General features: G+C 50.2%; 1 protein-coding gene across 1 annotated transcript in view; it reads left to right on the top strand.

Annotated features, from left to right (window-relative positions):
- The window catches only part of LOC132386073 (serine/threonine-protein kinase MRCK alpha-like), a 43,405-nt gene that overhangs the window by 15,675 nt on the left and 8,449 nt on the right, over positions 1-19,281 (top strand). The window contains exons 6-7 of the mRNA XM_059958362.1: positions 3,361-3,454; positions 4,784-4,984. Of these exons, the coding sequence (XP_059814345.1) occupies positions 3,361-3,454; positions 4,784-4,984 (295 nt within the window). The remainder of the gene's footprint in view (positions 1-3,360; positions 3,455-4,783; positions 4,985-19,281) is intronic.

Below are 19,281 nucleotides of genomic sequence, written 5' to 3' on the forward strand. Positions count from 1 at the left end.
CAGCCACACTGCCCAGCATTCTCCCTGTAAGCTTATCAATTTCTGCCTTAAATACACCCAACGTCCTGGCCTCCACAACTGCCTGTGTTCCACAAATTCACTACCTTCTGGCTAAAGAAATCTCTCTGCATCTCTGTTTTAAATGGACAGCCCTCTATCCTGAGGCTGTGCTATCTTGCCTTAGACTCCCCCACCATGGCAAACATCCTTTCCACATCTACTCTTTCTTGGTCTTACACTATTCAACAGGTTTCAGTGAGATTCCCCCCAATCCTTCTTAATTACAGCAAATGCAGACCTAAAGCCATCAAACGTTCCTCGTATGATAACCCTTTCATTCCCAGAATCACCCTTGTGAACCTCGTCTGAACCCTCTCCAATGCCAGCACATCATTCCTTAAATAAGGAGCCCCAAACTGTTCACAACTCTCAAGTTGAGTCCTCACCAGTGCCTTATAAAGCCTCAGCATCACATCCCTGCCCTTGCATTCTAGACCTCTTGAAATGAATGCTAACATGGCATTTGCTTTTCTCACCACCGACTCAACCTGCAAATTAACCTTTAGGGTGTTCTGCACAAGGACTGCCAAGTCCCTTTGCACCTCAGATTTTTGGATTTTCTCCCCAGTTAAAAGATAGTCTGCACATTTATTTCTACTAAAAGAGCATGACCATGCATTTTCTGACATTATATTCCATTTGCTACTTTCTTGCCCATTCTCTTAATCTGTCTGTCATTCTGTATCCTACCTGTTTCCTCAACACTACCTGCCCCTCCACCAATCTTTGTATCATCTGCAAACTTGGCAACAAAGCCATCTATTCCATCATCTAAATCATTGAGATACAGCATAAAAAGAAGTCGACCCCTTTGGAACACCATTAATCACCGGTAGCCAACCGGCAAAGGATCCTTTTGTTCCCACTCGCTGCCTCCTTCCAATCAGCCAATGCTCTAACCATGTTGGTAATTTTCCTGTAATACCATGAGCTCTTATCTTGGTGAGCAGTCTCATGTGTGGCACCTTGTCAAAAGCCTTCTGAAAGTCCAAATACACATTCCCTTTATCTATCCTACTTGTAATTTCCTCAAAGAATTCCAACAGGTTCATCAGGCAGGATTTTCCCTGAAGGAAATCATGCTGACTTTGTCCTATCTTGTTCTGTGTCAGTAAGTACTCCATAACCTCATCCTTAACAATTGACTCCAACATCTTCCCAACCACTGAGGTCAGGCTAACTGGTCTATAATTTCCTTTATGCTGCCTTCCTCCTTTCTTAAAGAGTGGAATGACTTCTGCAATTTTCTCATCCTCCAGAACCATGCCAGAGTCCAATGATTCTTGAAAATCATTACTACTGCCTCCACAATCTCTACTGCTATCTCTTTCAGAACCCTAGGGTGCAGTTCATTGAGTGCAGGTGGATTATGTACCTTTAGGTCTTTCAGCATCTTCTCCCTTGTAACAGTAACTGCACTCACTTCTCTTCCTTCACACCCTTAACACCCAGTATACTGCTAGTGTTTTCCACAGTGAAGACATCCTCATTTTGTTCATCTGCCATCTCCTTGTCCCCAGTTATTACTTCTCTGGTCTCATTTTCTAGTGGTTCTATGTCCACCTCATTTATTTTTTCTATACTCGAGAAAGCTTTTAACTATCCACTTTCATGTTTGCCAGCTTGCTTTCATTTTTCAACTTTTGCCCCCTAATGATTCTTCAGTTGCTTTCTGTGGCTTTTTAAATCTTTCTAATCCTTTATCTTCTCGCTAATTTTTGCTTTTGTTGTATGCCCTCTGCTTTCAAGTCAAGTCACTTTTATTGTCATTTCAACCATAACTGCTGCTACAGTGCACAGTAAAAATGAAACAACGTTTTTCAGGACCATGATGTTACATGATACAGTACAAAAACTAGACTGAACTATGTAAAAAAAAACACGGAGAAAGCTACACTTGACTACAGAACTACACCGGACTGCGTAAAGTTCACAAAAACAGTACAGGCATTACAATAAATAATAAACAGGACAGTAGGGCCAGTCCAGGCTCTGGGTATTGAGGAGTCTGATGGCTTGGGGGAAAAAACTGTTACATAGTCTGGTTGTGAGAGCCCGAATGCTTCGGAACCTTTTCCCAGACGGCAGGAGGGAGAAGAAATTGTGTGAGGGGTGCTTGGGGTCCTTCATAATGCTGTTTCCTTTGCGGATGCAGCGTGTAGTGTAAATGTCCGTGACGGCAGGAAGACAGACACCGATGATCTTCTCAGCTGACCTCACTATCTGCTGCAGGGTCTTGCGATCTGAGGTGGAGCAATTTCCGAACCAGGCAGTGATGCAGCTGCTCAAGATGCTCTCAATACAACCCCTGTAGAATGTGATGAGGATGGGGGGGTGGGAGATGGACTTTCCTCAGCCTTCGTAGAAAGTAGAGATGCTGCTGGGCTTTCTTTGCTATGGAGCTGGTGTTGAGGGACAGGGTGAGATTCTCTGCCAGGTGAGCACCAAGAAATTTGGTTCTCTTAACGATCTCTACCGAGGAGCCGTCAATGTTCAGTGGGGAGTGGTCGCTCCGTGCCCTCCTGAAGACAACAACCATCTCTTTTGTTTTTACATCAGCCACAGTTGTACTATTTTACCATCTGAGTATTTTTTAATTTCTGGAATCCATCAATCCTGCACCTTCCTCATTTCTCCCAGAAACTCACACCATTGCTGCTCTGCTGATATCCCTGCCAGCAGCTCCTTCCAGTTTACTTCAGCCAACTCCTCTCTCATTCCACTGTAATTCCACTGAAATACTGCTACGTCAGACTTTACTTCCTCCCTGTCAAATTTCAAGCTGAACTCAGTCACATTGTGACCATTGCTTCCCAAGGGTTCATTAGGGAAAAAAGGAAGAGTGGAAAAGAGTGAAAGAGAATGAGTGAGAGGGCAGAGGGGGAGAGAGGGAAAGCAGATTAGGAGGGAGAGTGAGGGATGGACGGGGGAAGGAGCAGGTGGGAAGAGGGAAGAGTGGGGGGAGACAGAGAGAGGGGGAGTGAGAGAGAGGGGGGAGAGAAAGTGAGACAAGGGTGAGAGTTCTGCTCTTCTCTCTGCATTGGGCAGGACAGGTGATTGTTGCCCTCACCAGCCTGAGATAGATCGTATTTCCTATCGGCCCAGTTTTGAGAAGTAACTCTTTGGATTCATCCCAAACTTAGAGGGCCTCCGGACTTGGAGAGGGTTAACCCAGAGGTGTAAGTGGGCAAAGCATGGATAACTGGCAGCTCCATGGTCTGAGCTCCATCTTTTCAACGCACCGTGAAAGCAGTCTGCTTGCGTTGAAAGGTGCGACTGACTGTTGGTTCCTTTTCCTAGAGACGTGAAGCCTGATAATATTCTGCTGGATGTGAATGGCCACATCAAGCTGGCTGATTTTGGCTCCTGCCTGCAGATGACCAAGGATGGCTACGTGAGTATGGTTCATGTGGCCATTAACCTGGGGTCAACAGGGTTGGACTGGGCCAACTATTTCCATGGCACATCTTGCAAGTGCCTGGAGGCTATAATGTGAGCCTTTGGAGCTAGGAGGTCAAAGAATTGCCTCTGTCATTGCCTGATGCTCCTCCTTGACCAGCTCTGGTCCCAAGCCTCTAAGCATGGTCACAGACTTTTCCATCTCCAACCTTCACACTCTTCCCATTGGACACTGGATGTGCCCATCATCACTGGTCATCCATCCTCACAATTCTTCCATTGAACAACTGACAGGTCACTCATTGCTGGTCTCCACACTTACACTCCCTCTATTGGACAGCTGACATGTCCATCACATTTGAGTTCCTCCCCTTCTCACTCATCCCATTGGACACCTGACATGTCCAAAATCCATCAGCACTGGTTTCCCCGTTCAGACATGCCTCGAATTGACCAATGACTTTCTACCTGTAAAAAAAAATTATCTCCCTCTTTACCTCCAATATTAAAAATAAATCATGGGCTGATATTTAAAAAACAGCAGTAAAATACTTTGTATGACCATTTGCTGTACTCCTGCAGGCAGCAGGACAAGTTATTTCCTCTAAAATACTAACCTATCTCGGCAGCACAATTGTGGAGCCTCAGCCTTAATGCACCAGAATCCTGGCTGTGATCCTGACCTCGGGCATTGTCTGTGTGGAGTTTGCACGCCTTCCCTGTGGCCACGTGGGTTTCACCCCAGGTGCTCTGGATTTTCCTGAAGCGTCCGTTTAAAGATTAGCTTTATTTGTCACATGTGCATCAAGGCATATCGTCAAAAGCATCATTTGCGTCAGATGAATAAGGTTGCTCTGGGGCTCGCCCACCAGTGTCACCATGGTTCTGCTGCCCACGTAGAATGCCCACTACTTACAAACCCTGACTTTGCAACGTGGGAGGAAACTTGAACACCCAGAGGAAGCCCGCAAGGTTACGGGGAAAAACTCCTTACAGACAGCAGCGGGAATCGATCCCCAGTCTTACAGCTAGTGCAGTAAAGTGTTGTACCAACCACGACACCACCAGGATGGCACCATGCGTCCAGCACCACCATAGCATGCCCGCTACTCACTAACCCTAACCATCAGTCATTTTGGCTGTCAGTGGGTTAACTGGTGACTGTACGTTGGTGCAGTGCAGAATCTGTGGAGAGCTGATGGGAATGTGGGGAGAATAAAAACTGCGCGTTGATGTAGGATTAGTGTGAATGATGGCTGGGTGTTGGCACAAACTCTGTGGGCCGAAGGGCCTGTTTCTATGCTCTGTGTCTCTGTGACTCCAGGTGCACTCGGCGGTGGCAGTCGGAACCCCGGATTACATCTCCCCAGAGGTGCTGCAAGCTCTGGAAGATCCCTCGGCGACGTACGGCGCGCAGAGCGACTGGTGGTCCTTTGGAGTCTGTGCTTACGAGATGCTTTTCGGTCAGACCCCCTTCTACGATGATACTCTGGCGGGTACTTACAGGAAAATCCTCAACTACAGGGTAAGTGGTGACAGCAGCACAGGCCAGTGGATCCCTTCTTGCCCGGTGGAAACAGGAACATCTGCAGAAAGTGGTGGGCACACGAGAAAAGCCCTTCACACCATCGAGCACACTTACACGGAGCACTGCCACAGGAAAGCAGCATCCATCACCAGGGACCCCCACCATCCAGACCACGGCCTCTTCTCATTGCTACCATCAGCAGGTCCCACAGCACTGGGTTCAGAAAGAGTTCACCAGGCTTCTGAACCGGAGAGGTTAATTTCACTGCCCGCAGTCTGAACGGATCCCACAATGTACAGACTCATGTTCTGGGCTATGTTCTCAGTACCATTTACCGTGTGTGTTTTTCTTTGCACATTGTGTTCTTTTGCACGTTAGTTGTTTGTCAGTCTTTGTTTATGTATAATTTTCATAAATTCAATAGTATTTTTAACACAAACAAGCTGGATGAACTCAGCAGGTCGGGCAGCATCCGTTGAAATGGGCAGTCAGCGTTTCGGGCTGAGATGCTGACTGTTCGTTTCAACGGATGCTGCCCGACCTGCTGAGTTCATCCAGCTTGTTTGTACGTGTCGATTTGACCACAGCATCTGCAGCGTACTTTGTGTTCAGTGGTATTTTTATCTTCCTGAAAATGGCGACATATAAATAATTTGCTTTGACTTTGTGGGAGTGTGAGGATCAGTAGGAGAAGGGTAGGTTTGTACAATTGCAGGAGGTGAGGAGACTTGTTGAAACATCTGAGATGCGAGGAGTCTCGGCAGTGTGGGTGTTGAGAGGGCACTCCCTCTTGCAGGAGGTCCAGAGCGAGGGGTCACTACTGAGGAACAAAGCATCACTCAGAAGGGGTAAGTTTCCTTCAGGAGGTTGGTGGAATAGGGAGATAAACAAAAGAGAAAGGGCGGCAAGTGTTAGCGGGAATGCCAAAGTTACGGCCCAAACAGGTCGACATTTTGTCATCTGTACAAGTATTTGCAGCACAGGTGCAGAGAAAAATCTGCTTGCAGCAGCATCTCAAGAAAAACGGAAATTATACACGTTCAAGAAAGAACGTAATTAGAACAAAAGAAGTCCATTTTCGTGCAAGGTGGTCAAAATGTTGCTGAACTGTAGTGACTGGGTTTTGCTTGGTTGTAGCTGTTCTTCAATGCAGTGGTGCGGGACTTCAGTCTTCTGTATCTCCTGTGTAGAGTGAGTGAGCTCACCGAGGGCTCCGTTGTGTGGTTACAGAAAGTCCACGGGTTACAGAAGGATTTTGTTCCTGAGAACTGTTCATAACCTCAAGTCGGAAATGAACAAAGTTCAAATTAAGTTTTTTTGTCAAAGTATGCGCAGTATAAGTTACTACACAGAGTAGTGTAGTGGTTAGCACAGTGCCTTACAGCACTGGTTGTAAGATCAGGGTTCAATTCCCACCACTGTTTGTTCGTTAGGAGTTTATATGTTCTCCCCGTGATTTCCTGTGGGTGCCCTAGTTTCCCCCCACACTCCAAAGGTGTACTGTGAGCTCTGGCCATGCTGGGGTGATGCCAGAAGCACGGTGACACTTGACGCCTGTCCCAGCTCATCTCTGATTGCATTTCACTGTATGTTTCAACATACCTGTGATAAATAAAGCTAATCTTTAAATGTTTAAGTAATACCCTGAGATTCATTTTCCTGCAGGCCTTTATAGGGAATAAGAAAAACAATAAACTGTTACAAAATACTCTACAAAGACAGATACGCAATCGATGTGCAAAAGATAAAGTATACAAATGAAATCAGCATCAGAATCGGGTTTAATAACTCCGGGTATGTCGCAAAAGGTGTTGTTATACGGCACCAGTACAATGCCATACGTAGCAATAAAAACTGTAAAAAGTTAAATTGAATAAGTAGTGAAAAAAGTAAATAAAAAGAAAAGATAGTGGGGAAGTTTTCATGGTTTTATTGTCCATTCAGAAATCTGATTGTGGAAGGGAAGAAGTTGTTCCTTAAACATGTTTCTTCAGGCTCCTGTACCACCCCCTGATGGTAGCAATGAGAAGAGGGCATGTCCTGGGCGATGGGGGTCTGTAATGATGCCCTGGATACCGAGGAGACTAGTGCCCATGGTGAAGCTGACTGAGTTCACAACTTCCTGCAGCTTCTTTCAAACCTGTGTACCCCCCACCCCCCATACCAGACTGTCAGAATGCTCTCCATGGTATATCTGTAGAAATTTGAAAGTTTCTTTGGTGACATACCAAATCGCCTCAAACTCTTTATGAGATATAGCCACTGCCATGCCCTCTAAATAATACTAGGAACACGGGTTGCAAAGAACCTGAAAATGATATCAGTTCAGAGTTGAGGTGAATGAAGTTATCCATGGCAGTTCAGGAGCCTGATAGTTGTAGAGTAGTAACTGTTCCTGAACCTGATGGATGGGCGGCTGTACCTCCTGTTCAGGAGCCTGATAGTTGTAGAGTAGTAACTGTTCCTGAACCTGATGGATGGGCGGCTGTACCTCCTGTTCAGGAGCCTGATAGTTGTAGAGTAGTAACTGTTCCTGAACCTGATGGATTGGCGGCTGTACCTCCTGTTCAGGAGCCTGATAGTTGTAGAGTAGTAACTGTTCCTGAACCTGATGGATGGGCGGCTGTACCTCCTGTTCAGGAGCCTGATAGTTGTAGAGTAGTAACTGTTCCTGAACCTGATGGATTGGCGGCTGTACCTCCTGCCCGACGGCAGTAACAAGAAGAGATTATGGCCTTGCTGCTGGGAGTCTGTTCAATGCTCCTCGTCCACCTTGCCCCTGATTGTGGTGACTTAGGGTTTGGGAGAGAAGACATCAGAAGCACCCTGGTCCTATCCGGCTGAAGATGCCTACAGGCCATGGCAGCCTCCCTGTTCATCCCTCCAGTCACCCAAATGCTCATGCACAAATATGTGCCCTTAGGTCTTGTGCTTCAAACCCTGGGAGTTCGTGTACAGAGAGGAGGTTTCCTGTGACTGAAGAGTCCCAGAATTGAGTTTAGCCTTTCAATAAAGGACTGGCCACAGAGGACAGGGATGAGGAGAAACGTTTTCACATGGGAGGTGGTTAATCGTTGGAATTCTCCACTGCAGTTTATACACCACTGTGACTAGTAGATTTCTGGGCATAAACGGATATGAGGATAGTGCTGGAGAAAGGTGCACTTGTCCAAAATTAGCCCTGATTTTGTTAAATGACAGACCAGGCTTGAGGGGCAGAATGGCCTCCTCCTGTCATCATTTCCTATCACAACATCTTGGAGCCATCAAAATCAAATTTATAACCCCCAACACACTGAGTGCCGTGAAGTTGCCCCTGACACACTGTGTGCCGTGAAGTTACCCCCCACACTGAGTGCCGTGAAGTTACCCCCCACACTGAGTGTCGTGAAGTTACCCCGTCACACTGAGTGCCGTGAAGTTACCCCCCACACTGAGTGCCGTGAAGTTACCCCCCACACTGAGTGTCCTGAACTCACCCCCGACACACTGAGTGTCGTGAAGTTGCCCCCCACACTGAGTGTCGTGAAGTTACCCCCCCCACACTGAGTGTTGTGAAGTTACCCCCCACACTGAGTGTCGTGAAGTTACCCCCAACACACTGACTGTCGTGAAGTTGCCCCCCACACTGAGTGTCGTGAAGTTACCCCCCCACACTGAGTGTCGTGAAGTTACCCCCCACACTGAGTGTCGTGAAGTTACCCCCAACACACTGACTGTCGTGAAGTTGCCCACCACACTGAGTGTCGTGAAGTTACCCCCCACACTGAGTGTCGTGAAGTTAACCCCGACAATGAGTGTCGTGAAGTTACCCCCCACACTGAGTGTCGTGAAGTTACCCCCCACACTGAGTGTCCTGAACTCACCCCCGACACACTGTGTGCTGAGAAGTTACCCCCGACACTGAGTGTCGTGAAGTTACCCCCGACACACTGTGTGCTGTGAAGTTACCCCCCACACTGAGTGCCGTGAAGTTACCCCCGACACACTGTGTGCTGTGAAGTTACCCCCCACACTGAGTGTCGTGAAGTTACCCCCGACACACTGTGTGCCGTGAAGTTACCCCCGACACACTGTGCTGTGAAGTTACCCCCCACACTGAGTGTCGTGAAGTTACCCCCCCCCCCGCACTGAGTGTCGTGAAGTTACCCCCGGCACACTGTGCCGTGAAGTTACCCCCGACACACTGTGTGCCGTGAAGTTACCCCCCACACTGAGTGTCGTGAAGTTACAACCCCCACACTGAGTGTCGTGAAGTTACCCCCCACACTGAGTGTCGTGAAGTTACCCCTCACACTGAGTGTTGTGAAGTTACCCCCCACACTGAGTGTTGTGAAGTTACCCCCGACACACTGAGTGTCGTGAAGTTACCCCCGACACACTGAGTGTCGTGAAGTTACCCCCGACACTGAGTGTTGTGAAGTTACCCCCCACACTGAGTGTCATGAAGTTACCCCCCACACTGAGTGTTGTGAAGTTACCCCCGACACACTGTGTGCCGTGAAGTTACCCCCGACACACTGTGCCGTGAAGTTACCCCCCGACACACTGTGCCATGAAGTTACCCCCCACACTGAGTGTCGTGAAGTTACCCCCCACACTGAGTGTCCTGAACTCACCCCCCACACTGAGAGTCGTGAAGTTACCCCCCACACTGAGTGTCATGAAGTTACCCCCCACACTGAATGTCGTGGTTACCCCCGACACTGAGTGCCGTGAAGTTACCCCCCACACTGAGTGTCGTGAAGTTACCCCCCACACTGTGTGCCGTGAAGTTACCCCCGACACACTGTGCCGTGAAGTTACCCCCCGACACACTGTGCCATGAAGTTACCCCCCACACTGTGTGTCGTGAAGTTACCCCCCACACTGAGTGTCGTGAAGTTACCCCCGACGCACTGAGTGTCGTGAAGTTACCCCCAACACACTGAGTGTCGTGAAGTTGCCCCCCACACTGTGTGCCGTGAAGTTACCCCCGACACACTGTGCCGTGAAGTTACCCCCCACACTGAGAGTCGTGAAGTTACCCCCCACACTGAGTGTCGTGAAGTTACCCCCCACACTGAATGTCGTGGTTACCCCCGACACTGAGTGCCGTGAAGTTACCCCCCACACTGAGTGTCGTGAAGTTACCCCCCACATTGAGTGTCCTGAACTCACCCCCGACACACTGAGTGTCGTGAAGTTGCCCCCCACACTGAGTGTCGTGAACTCACCCCCGACACACTGAGGGTCGTGGTTACCCCCCACACTGAGTGTCGTGAAGTTACCCCCCACACTGAGTGTCCTGAACTCACCCCCGACACACTGAGGGTCGTGAAGTTGCCCCCCACACTGTGTGCCGTGAAGTCACCCCCCACACTGAGTGCCGTGAAGTTAACCCCCACACTGAGTGTCGAGAAGTTACCCCCACACTGAGTGTCGTGAAGTTACCCCCGACACACTGTGTGTCGTGAAGTTACCCCCGACACACTGAGTGTCGTGAAGTTGCCCCCCACACACTGTGTGCCGTGAAGTTACCCCCCACACTGAGTGTTGTGGTTACCCCCCACACTGAGTGCCGTGAAGATTCCCCCACACACTGTGCCGTGAAGTTGCCCCCCACACTAAGTGTTGTGAAGTTACCCCCCACACACTGTGCCGTGAAGTTGCCCCCCACACTGAGTGCTGTGAAGTTACCCCCCACACTGAGTGTCGTGAAGTTACCCCCGACACACTGAGTGTCGTGAAGTTACCCCCCACATTGAGTGTCCTGAACTCACCCCCGACACACTGAGTGTCGTGAAGTTGCCCCCCACACTGAGTGTCGTGAACTCACCCCCGACACACTGAGGGTCGTGGTTACCCCCCACACTGAGTGTCGTGAAGTTACCCCCCACACTGAGTGTCCTGAACTCACCCCCGACACACTGAGGGTCGTGAAGTTGCCCCCCACACTGTGTGCCGTGAAGTCACCCCCCACACTGAGTGCCGTGAAGTTAACCCCCACACTGAGTGTCGTGAAGTTACCCCCACACTGAGTGTCGTGAAGTTACCCCCGACACACTGTGTGTCGTGAAGTTACCCCCGACACACTGAGTGTCGTGAAGTTGCCCCCCACACACTGTGTGCCGTGAAGTTACCCCCCACACTGAGTGTTGTGGTTACCCCCCACACTGAGTGCCGTGAAGATTCCCCCACACACTGTGCCGTGAAGTTGCCCCCCACACTAAGTGTTGTGAAGTTACCCCCCACACACTGTGCCGTGAAGTTGCCCCCCACACTGAGTGCTGTGAAGTTACCCCCCACACTGAGTGTCGTGAAGTTACCCCCGACACACTGAGTGTCGTGAAGTTACCCCCCACACTGAGTGTCGTGAAGTTACCCCCGACACACTGAGTGTCGTGAAGTTACCCCCCACACTGAGTGTCGTGAAGTTACCCCCGACACACTGTGTGCCGTGAAGTTACCCCCCACACTGAGTGTCGTGAAGTTACCCCCCACACTGAGTGCTGTGAAGTTACCCCCACACACTGTGCCGTGAAGTTGCCCCCCACACTAAGTGTTAAGTTACCCCCCACACACTGTGCCGTGAAGTTGCCCCCCACACTGTGTTGTGAAGTCACCCCCCACACTGTGTCGTGAAGTTACCCCCCACACTGAGTGTCGTGAAGTTACCCCCGACACACTGAGTGTCGTGAAGTTACCCCCCACACTGAGTGTCGTGAAGTTACCCCCGACACTGAGTGTTGTGAAGTTACCCCCCACACTGAGTGTCATGAAGTTACCCCCCACACTGAGTGTTGTGAAGTTACCCCCGACACACTGTGTGCCGTGAAGTTACCCCCGACACTCTGTGCCGTGAAGTTACCCCCCGACACACTGTGCCATGAAGTTACCCCCCACACTGAGTGTCGTGAAGTTACCCCCCACACTGAGTGTCCTGAACTCACCCCCCACACTGAGAGTCGTGAAGTTACCCCCCACACTGAGTGTCATGAAGTTACCCCCCACACTGAATGTCGTGGTTACCCCCGACACTGAGTGCCGTGAAGTTACCCCCCACACTGAGTGTCGTGAAGTTACCCCCCACACTGTGTGCCGTGAAGTTACCCCCGACACACTGTGCCGTGAAGTTACCCCCCGACACACTGTGCCATGAAGTTACCCCCCACACTGAGTGTCGTGAAGTTACCCCCCACACTGAGTGTCCTGAACTCACCCCCCACACTGAGAGTCGTGAAGTTACCCCCCACACTGAGTGTCATGAAGTTACCCCCCACACTGAATGTCGTGGTTACCCCCGACACTGAGTGCCGTGAAGTTACCCCCCACACTGAGTGTCGTGAAGTTACCCCCCACACTGTGTGTCGTGAAGTTACCCCCCACACTGAGTGTCGTGAAGTTACCCCCCACACTGTCGTGAAGTTACCCCCGACGCACTGAGTGTCGTGAAGTTACCCCCAACACACTGAGTGTCGTGAAGTTGCCCCCCACACTGTGTGCCGTGAAGTTACCCCCGACACACTGTGCCGTGAAGTTACCCCCCACACTGAGAGTCGTGAAGTTACCCCCCACACTGAGTGTCGTGAAGTTACCCCCCTCACTGAATGTCGTGGTTACCCCCGACACTGAATGCCGTGAAGTTACCCCCCACACTGAGTGTCGTGAAGTTACCCCCCACACTGAGTGTCCTGAACTCACCCCCGACACACTGAGTGTCGTGAAGTTGCCCCCCACACTGAGTGTCCTGAACTCACCCCCGACACACTGAGGGTCGTGAAGTTGCCCCCCACACTGTGTGCCGTGAAGTCACCCCCCACACTGAGTGCCGTGAAGTTACCCCCCACACTGAGTGTCGTGAAGTTACCCCCACACTGAGTGTCGTGAAGTTACCCCCGACACACTGTGTGTCGTGAAGTTACCCCCGACACACTGAGTGTCGTGAAGTTGCCCCCCACACACTGTGTGCCGTGAAGTTACCCCCCACACTGAGTGTTGTGGTTACCCCCCACACTGAGTGCCGTGAAGATTCCCCCACACACTGTGCCGTGAAGTTGCCCCCCACACTAAGTGTTGTGAAGTTACCCCCCACACACTGTGCCGTGAAGTTACCCCCCACACTGAGTGTCGTGAAGTTACCCCCGACACACTGAGTGTCGTGAAGTTACCCCCCACACTGAGTGTCGTGAAGTTACCCCCCACACTGAGTGCTGTGAAGTTACCCCCACACACTGTGCCGTGAAGTTGCCCCCCACACTAAGTGTTAAGTTACCCCCCACACACTGTGCCGTGAAGTTGCCCCCCACACTGTGTTGTGAAGTCACCCCCCACACTGTGTCGTGAAGTTACCCCCCACACTGAGTGTCATGAAGTTACCCCCGACACACTGAGTGTCGTGAAGTTACCCCCCACACTGAGTGTCGTGAAGTTACCCCCCACACTGAGTGTCATGAAGTTACCCCCCACACTGTGTGCCGTGAAGTTACCCCCGACACACTGTGTGGCGTGAAGTTACCCCCACACACTGTGTGCCGTGAAGTTACCCCCACACACTGTGTGCCGTGAAGTTACCCCCACACACTGTGTGCCGTGAAGTTACCCCCCGCACTGTCATGAAGTTACCCCCCACACTGAATGTCGTGGTTACCCCCGACACTGAGTGCCGTGAAGTTACCCCCCACACTGAGTGTCGTGAAGTTACCCCCCACACTGTGTGTCGTGAAGTTACCCCCCACACTGAGTGTCGTGAAGTTACCCCCCACACTGTCGTGAAGTTACCCCCGACGCACTGAGTGTCGTGAAGTTACCCCCAACACACTGAGTGTCGTGAAGTTGCCCCCCACACTGTGTGCCGTGAAGTTACCCCCGACACACTGTGCCGTGAAGTTACCCCCCACACTGAGAGTCGTGAAGTTACCCCCCACACTGAGTGTCGTGAAGTTACCCCCCACACTGAATGTCGTGGTTACCCCCGACACTGAGTGCCGTGAAGTTACCCCCCACACTGAGTGTCGTGAAGTTACCCCCCACACTGAGTGTCCTGAACTCACCCCCGACACACTGAGTGTCGTGAAGTTGCCCCCCACACTGAGTGTCGTGAACTCACCCCCGACACACTGAGGGTCGTGGTTACCCCCCACACTGAGTGTCGTGAAGTTACCCCCCACGCTGAGTGTCCTGAACTCACCCCCGACACACTGAGGGTCGTGAAGTTGCCCCCCACACTGTGTGCCGTGAAGTCACCCCCCACACTGAGTGCCGTGAAGTTACCCCCCACACACTGTGTGCCGTGAAGTTACCCCCCACACTGAGTGTTGTGGTTACCCCCCACACTGAGTGCCGTGAAGATTCCCCCACACACTGTGCCGTGAAGTTGCCCCCCACACTAAGTGTTGTGAAGTTACCCCCCACACACTGTGCCGTGAAGTTGCCCCCCACACTGAGTGCTGTGAAGTTACCCCCCACACTGAGTGTCGTGAAGTTACCCCCGACACACTGAGTGTCGTGAAGTTACCCCACACACTGAGTGTCGTGAAGTTACCCCCGACACACTGAGTGTCGTGAAGTTACCCCCCACACTGAGTGTCGTGAAGTTACCCCCGACACACTGTGTGCCGTGAAGTTACCCCCCACACTGAGTGTCGTGAAGTTACCCCCCACACTGAGTGCTGTGAAGTTACCCCCACACACTGTGCCGTGAAGTTGCCCCCCACACTAAGTGTTAAGTTACCCCCCACACACTGTGCCGTGAAGTTGCCCCCCACACTGTGTTGTGAAGTCACCCCCCACACTGTGTCGTGAAGTTACCCCCCACACTGAGTGTCGTGAAGTTACCCCCGACACACTGAGTGTCGTGAAGTTACCCCCCACACTGAGTGTCGTGAAGTTACCCCCCACACTGAGTGTCGTGAAGTTACCCCCCACACTGAGTGTCATGAAGTTACCCCCCACACTGTGTGCCGTGAAGTTACCCCCGACACACTGTGTGCCGTGAAGTTACCCCCACACACTGTGTGCCGTGAAGTTACCCCCACACACTGTGTGCCGTGAAGTTACCCCCCGCACTGAGTGTCATGAAGTTACCCCCCACACTGAATGTCGTGGTTACCCCCGACACTGAGTGCCGTGAAGTTACCCCCCACACTGAGTGTCGTGAAGTTACCCCCCACACTGTGTGTCGTGAAGTTACCCCCCACACTGAGTGTCGTGAAGTTACCCCCCACACTGTCGTGAAGTTACCCCCGACGCACTGAGTGTCGTGAAGTTACCCCCAACACACTGAGTGTCGTGAAGTTGCCCCCCACACTGTGTGCCGTGAAGTTACCCCCGACACACTGTGCCGTGAAGTTACCCCCCACACTGAGAGTCGTGAAGTTACCCCCCACACTGAGTGTCGTGAAGTTACCCCCCACACTTAATGTCGTGGTTACCCCCCACACTGAATGTCGTGGTTACCCCCGACACTGAGTGCCGTGAAGTTACCCCCCACACTTAGTGTCGTGAAGTTACCCCCCACACTGAGTGTCCTGAACTCACCCCCGACACACTGAGTGTCGTGAAGTTGCCCCCCACACTGAGTGTCGTGAACTCACCCCCGACACACTGAGGGTCGTGGTTACCCCCCACACTGAGTGTCGTGAAGTTACCCCCCACACTGAGTGTCCTGAACTCACCCCCGACACACTGAGGGTCGTGAAGTTGCCCCCCACACTGTGTGCCGTGAAGTCACCCCCCACACTGAGTGCCGTGAAGTTACCCCCCACACTGAGTGTCGTGAAGTTACCCCCACACTGAGTGTCGTGAAGTTACCCCCGACACACTGAGTGTCGTGAAGTTGCCCCCCACACACTGTGTGCCGTGAAGTTACCCCCCACACTGAGTGTTGTGGTTACCCCCCACACTGAGTGCCGTGAAGATTCCCCCACACACTGTGCCGTGAAGTTGCCCCCCACACTAAGTGTTGTGAAGTTACCCCCCACACACTGTGCCGTGAAGTTGCCCCCCACACTGAGTGCTGTGAAGTTACCCCCCACACTGAGTGTCGTGAAGTTACCCCCGACACACTGAGTGTCGTGAAGTTACCCCCCACACTGAGTGTCGTGAAGTTACCCCCGACACACTGAGTGTCGTGAAGTTACCCCCCACACTGAGTGTCGTGAAGTTACCCCCGACACACTGTGTGCCGTGAAGTTACCCCCCACACTGAGTGTCGTGAAGTTACCCCCCACACTGAGTGCTGTGAAGTTACCCCCACACACTGTGCCGTGAAGTTGCCCCCCACACTAAGTGTTAAGTTACCCCCCACACACTGTGCCGTGAAGTTGCCCCCCACACTGTGTTGTGAAGTCACCCCCCACACTGTGTCGTGAAGTTACCCCCCACACTGAGTGTCGTGAAGTTACCCCCGACACACTGAGTGTCGTGAAGTTACCCCCCACACTGAGTGTCGTGAAGTTACCCCCCACACTGAGTGTCATGAAGTTACCCCCCACACTGTGTGCCGTGAAGTTACCCCCGACACACTGTGTGCCGTGAAGTTACCCCCACACACTGTGTGCCGTGAAGTTACCCCCACACACTGTGTGCCGTGAAGTTACCCCCCGCACTGAGTGTCCTGAACTCACCCCCGACACACTGAGTGTCATGAAGTTACCCCCGACACACTGTGTGCTGTGAAGTTACCCCCCACACTGAGTGTCGTGAAGTTACCCCCACAGACTGTGTGCTGTGAAGTTACCCCCGACACACTGAGTGTCATGAAATTACCCCCGACACACTGTGTGCTGTGAAGTTACCCCCCACACTGAGTGTCGTGAAGTTACCCCCACACACTGTGTGCTGTGAAGTTACCCCCACACACTGTGTGCTGTGAAGTTACCCCCGACACACTGTGTGCTGTGAAGTTACCCCCGACACACTGAGTGTCGTGAAGTTAGTTGCTTTGTGGCAGCAGTACAGTGAGGCAAAAAAATGACTACGGTGTAGCCTGGGGGAAAATACACACGGAAAAAAATATTTTTTCGGGTCTTAAATTCTTTCTCTGTTTTAGATGTGTTATTGCAGAAAGAGGGTATCAAAATAAAAACGACAAAATAAATAAAAACAGTTCACGCTACAGTATTACAATCTCAGTTTAACTTCAGACCACACCCTTGTTACGTAGGCAGTATGAAAGTAACTAAAACAAAATTGATGAGAGGGGTTTGGAGGGATATGGCCCAGGTGCAGGTCAGTGGGACTTGGCAGAAAAATGGTTCGGCACAGCCAAGAAGGGCCGAAAGGCCTCTTTCTGTGCTGTAATGTTCTATGGCTCTATGGTTCTAAAAATTCCAAAACCAATACAGTAGTGGCAATTCTAAAAAGAACAGTACAAACGACGTTAGAATCCCACCAACCCTGTACCTTACACACAACATCAAAAATATGGATAAGTACATCTCTGAGACATACTCACGTTGGCATACACGTGCTTAACTTCCAAACACATCTCGGCTAGACCTTGAAATGAGTTCTCATCGCTCACGCCACGTGAACAGAGATTAACACATTCACATTCACCTATGGTCATGAAACAATAAAGAAAGACAAAAATAAACTTTTACAATATATTGCCTTGTAGCTGAATTACTAAAAAGACTAACCTCATTGGCTGATTAAGGAACTTCGCAAAAACGCTATTCCAACGTCGATCAATCTTACTCACAAAAATCTAAAGCATTACTGAAATTCGAGATTCACAAACATGTATAAATGAATTTATATGGATATTATAAAATATTATTCACCGTTCCTCACCAAACCTGGGAAAGCATTCCACACGTGCAAAATAGCATCATCATTTTCTCTTAAAGGCACAAGCAGCTATCTTGGCATTACCAAGGTGAATACATAAGTGCACTTTAACAATAAAAAATGATATTCACTGGTCACCTGGTTACTACAAGTTACAATAAATAAATAAATAGAGCATGTCTTATGAGGATAGGTTGTGTGAGATAGGGGTTTTCTTTTAGGAGTGATGGAAGAATAGAGGTGATATGACTGAGGTGTCCAAAAGAGGAAAACAGGCATAGATCAAATGGATAGACCTTTTCCCAGGGTGGAAATAACTAAACACAGGAGATATAATTTTAAGATGATTGGAGGAAAATATAGGGGTGATGTCAGAGCTAATTTTTTTTACACAGAGTGATGGGTGTGTCACGGCCAGTGGTAGAGACAGATACATTAGGTATGTTTAGGAAACTGTTAGATAGGCAGATGGATGATAGAGAGCTATGTAGGAGGGACGGATAAGATTGATCTTACATTAGGTTAGGAGGTTAGTACAGTATCACATACTGAAGGGCCTGTACAGTATTAGATCTTCTTTGCAAAGGGAAAGGCAGCAAGTTAATGTTCATGGGCCATTCAGAAATACGATGACAGAGGGGAAGAAGCTGTTCCTAAAAGTTCTTCTGGTGTCCCCTGATGGTAGAAATGAGAAGATGGTGAGAAACCTCAGTGATGGATGTCATTAGTAGGGAGTTTCATACCCCTGATGGATTGGCTGAATTTGTAACCTTCTGCAGCTTCTTGCGATCCTGTGCATTGGAGCCAGTCAGAATGTATTCCATGGTATACCTGTAGAAATTTGCAAGTGTGTTTGTTGATGTAACCAATCTGCCCAAACACCTAAGGAAGTATAGCCATGGGTGTGCCTTCCTGTGATTGCATCAATGTGTTGATTCCTGAGATGTTGGATGTGTTGGATGTGTAGATGTTGGATGTGCTGGCTGTGTAGATGTTGGATGTGTTGGATGTGTAGATGTTGGATGTGTGGGATGTGTAGATGTTGGATGTGTTGGATGTGTAGATGTTGGATATGTAGATGTTGGATGTGTAGATGTTGGATGTGTTGGATGTGTAGATGTTGGATGTGTAGATGTTGGATGTGTTGGATGTGTTGGATGTGTAGATGTTGGATGTGTTGGATGTGTAAATGTTGCATGTGTTGGATGTGTAGATGTTGGATGTGCTGGATGTGTAGATGTTGGATGTGTTGGATGTGTAGATGTTGGATGTGTAGATGCTGGATGTGTTGGATGTGTAGATGTTGGATGTGTTGGATGTGTAGATGTTGGATGTGTTGGATGTGTAGATGTTGGATGTGTAGATGTTGGATGTGTAGATATTGGATGTGTAGATGTTGGATGTGTTGGATGTGTAGATGTTGGATGTGTTGGATGTGTAGATGTTGGATGTGTTGGATGTGTAGATATTGGATGTGTAGATGTTGGATGTGTTGGATGTGTAGATGTTGGATGTGCTGG

Source organism: Hypanus sabinus, unplaced genomic scaffold (assembly GCF_030144855.1).
Source record: "Hypanus sabinus isolate sHypSab1 unplaced genomic scaffold, sHypSab1.hap1 H_6, whole genome shotgun sequence".
NCBI classification, from domain to species: domain Eukaryota; kingdom Metazoa; phylum Chordata; class Chondrichthyes; order Myliobatiformes; family Dasyatidae; genus Hypanus; species Hypanus sabinus.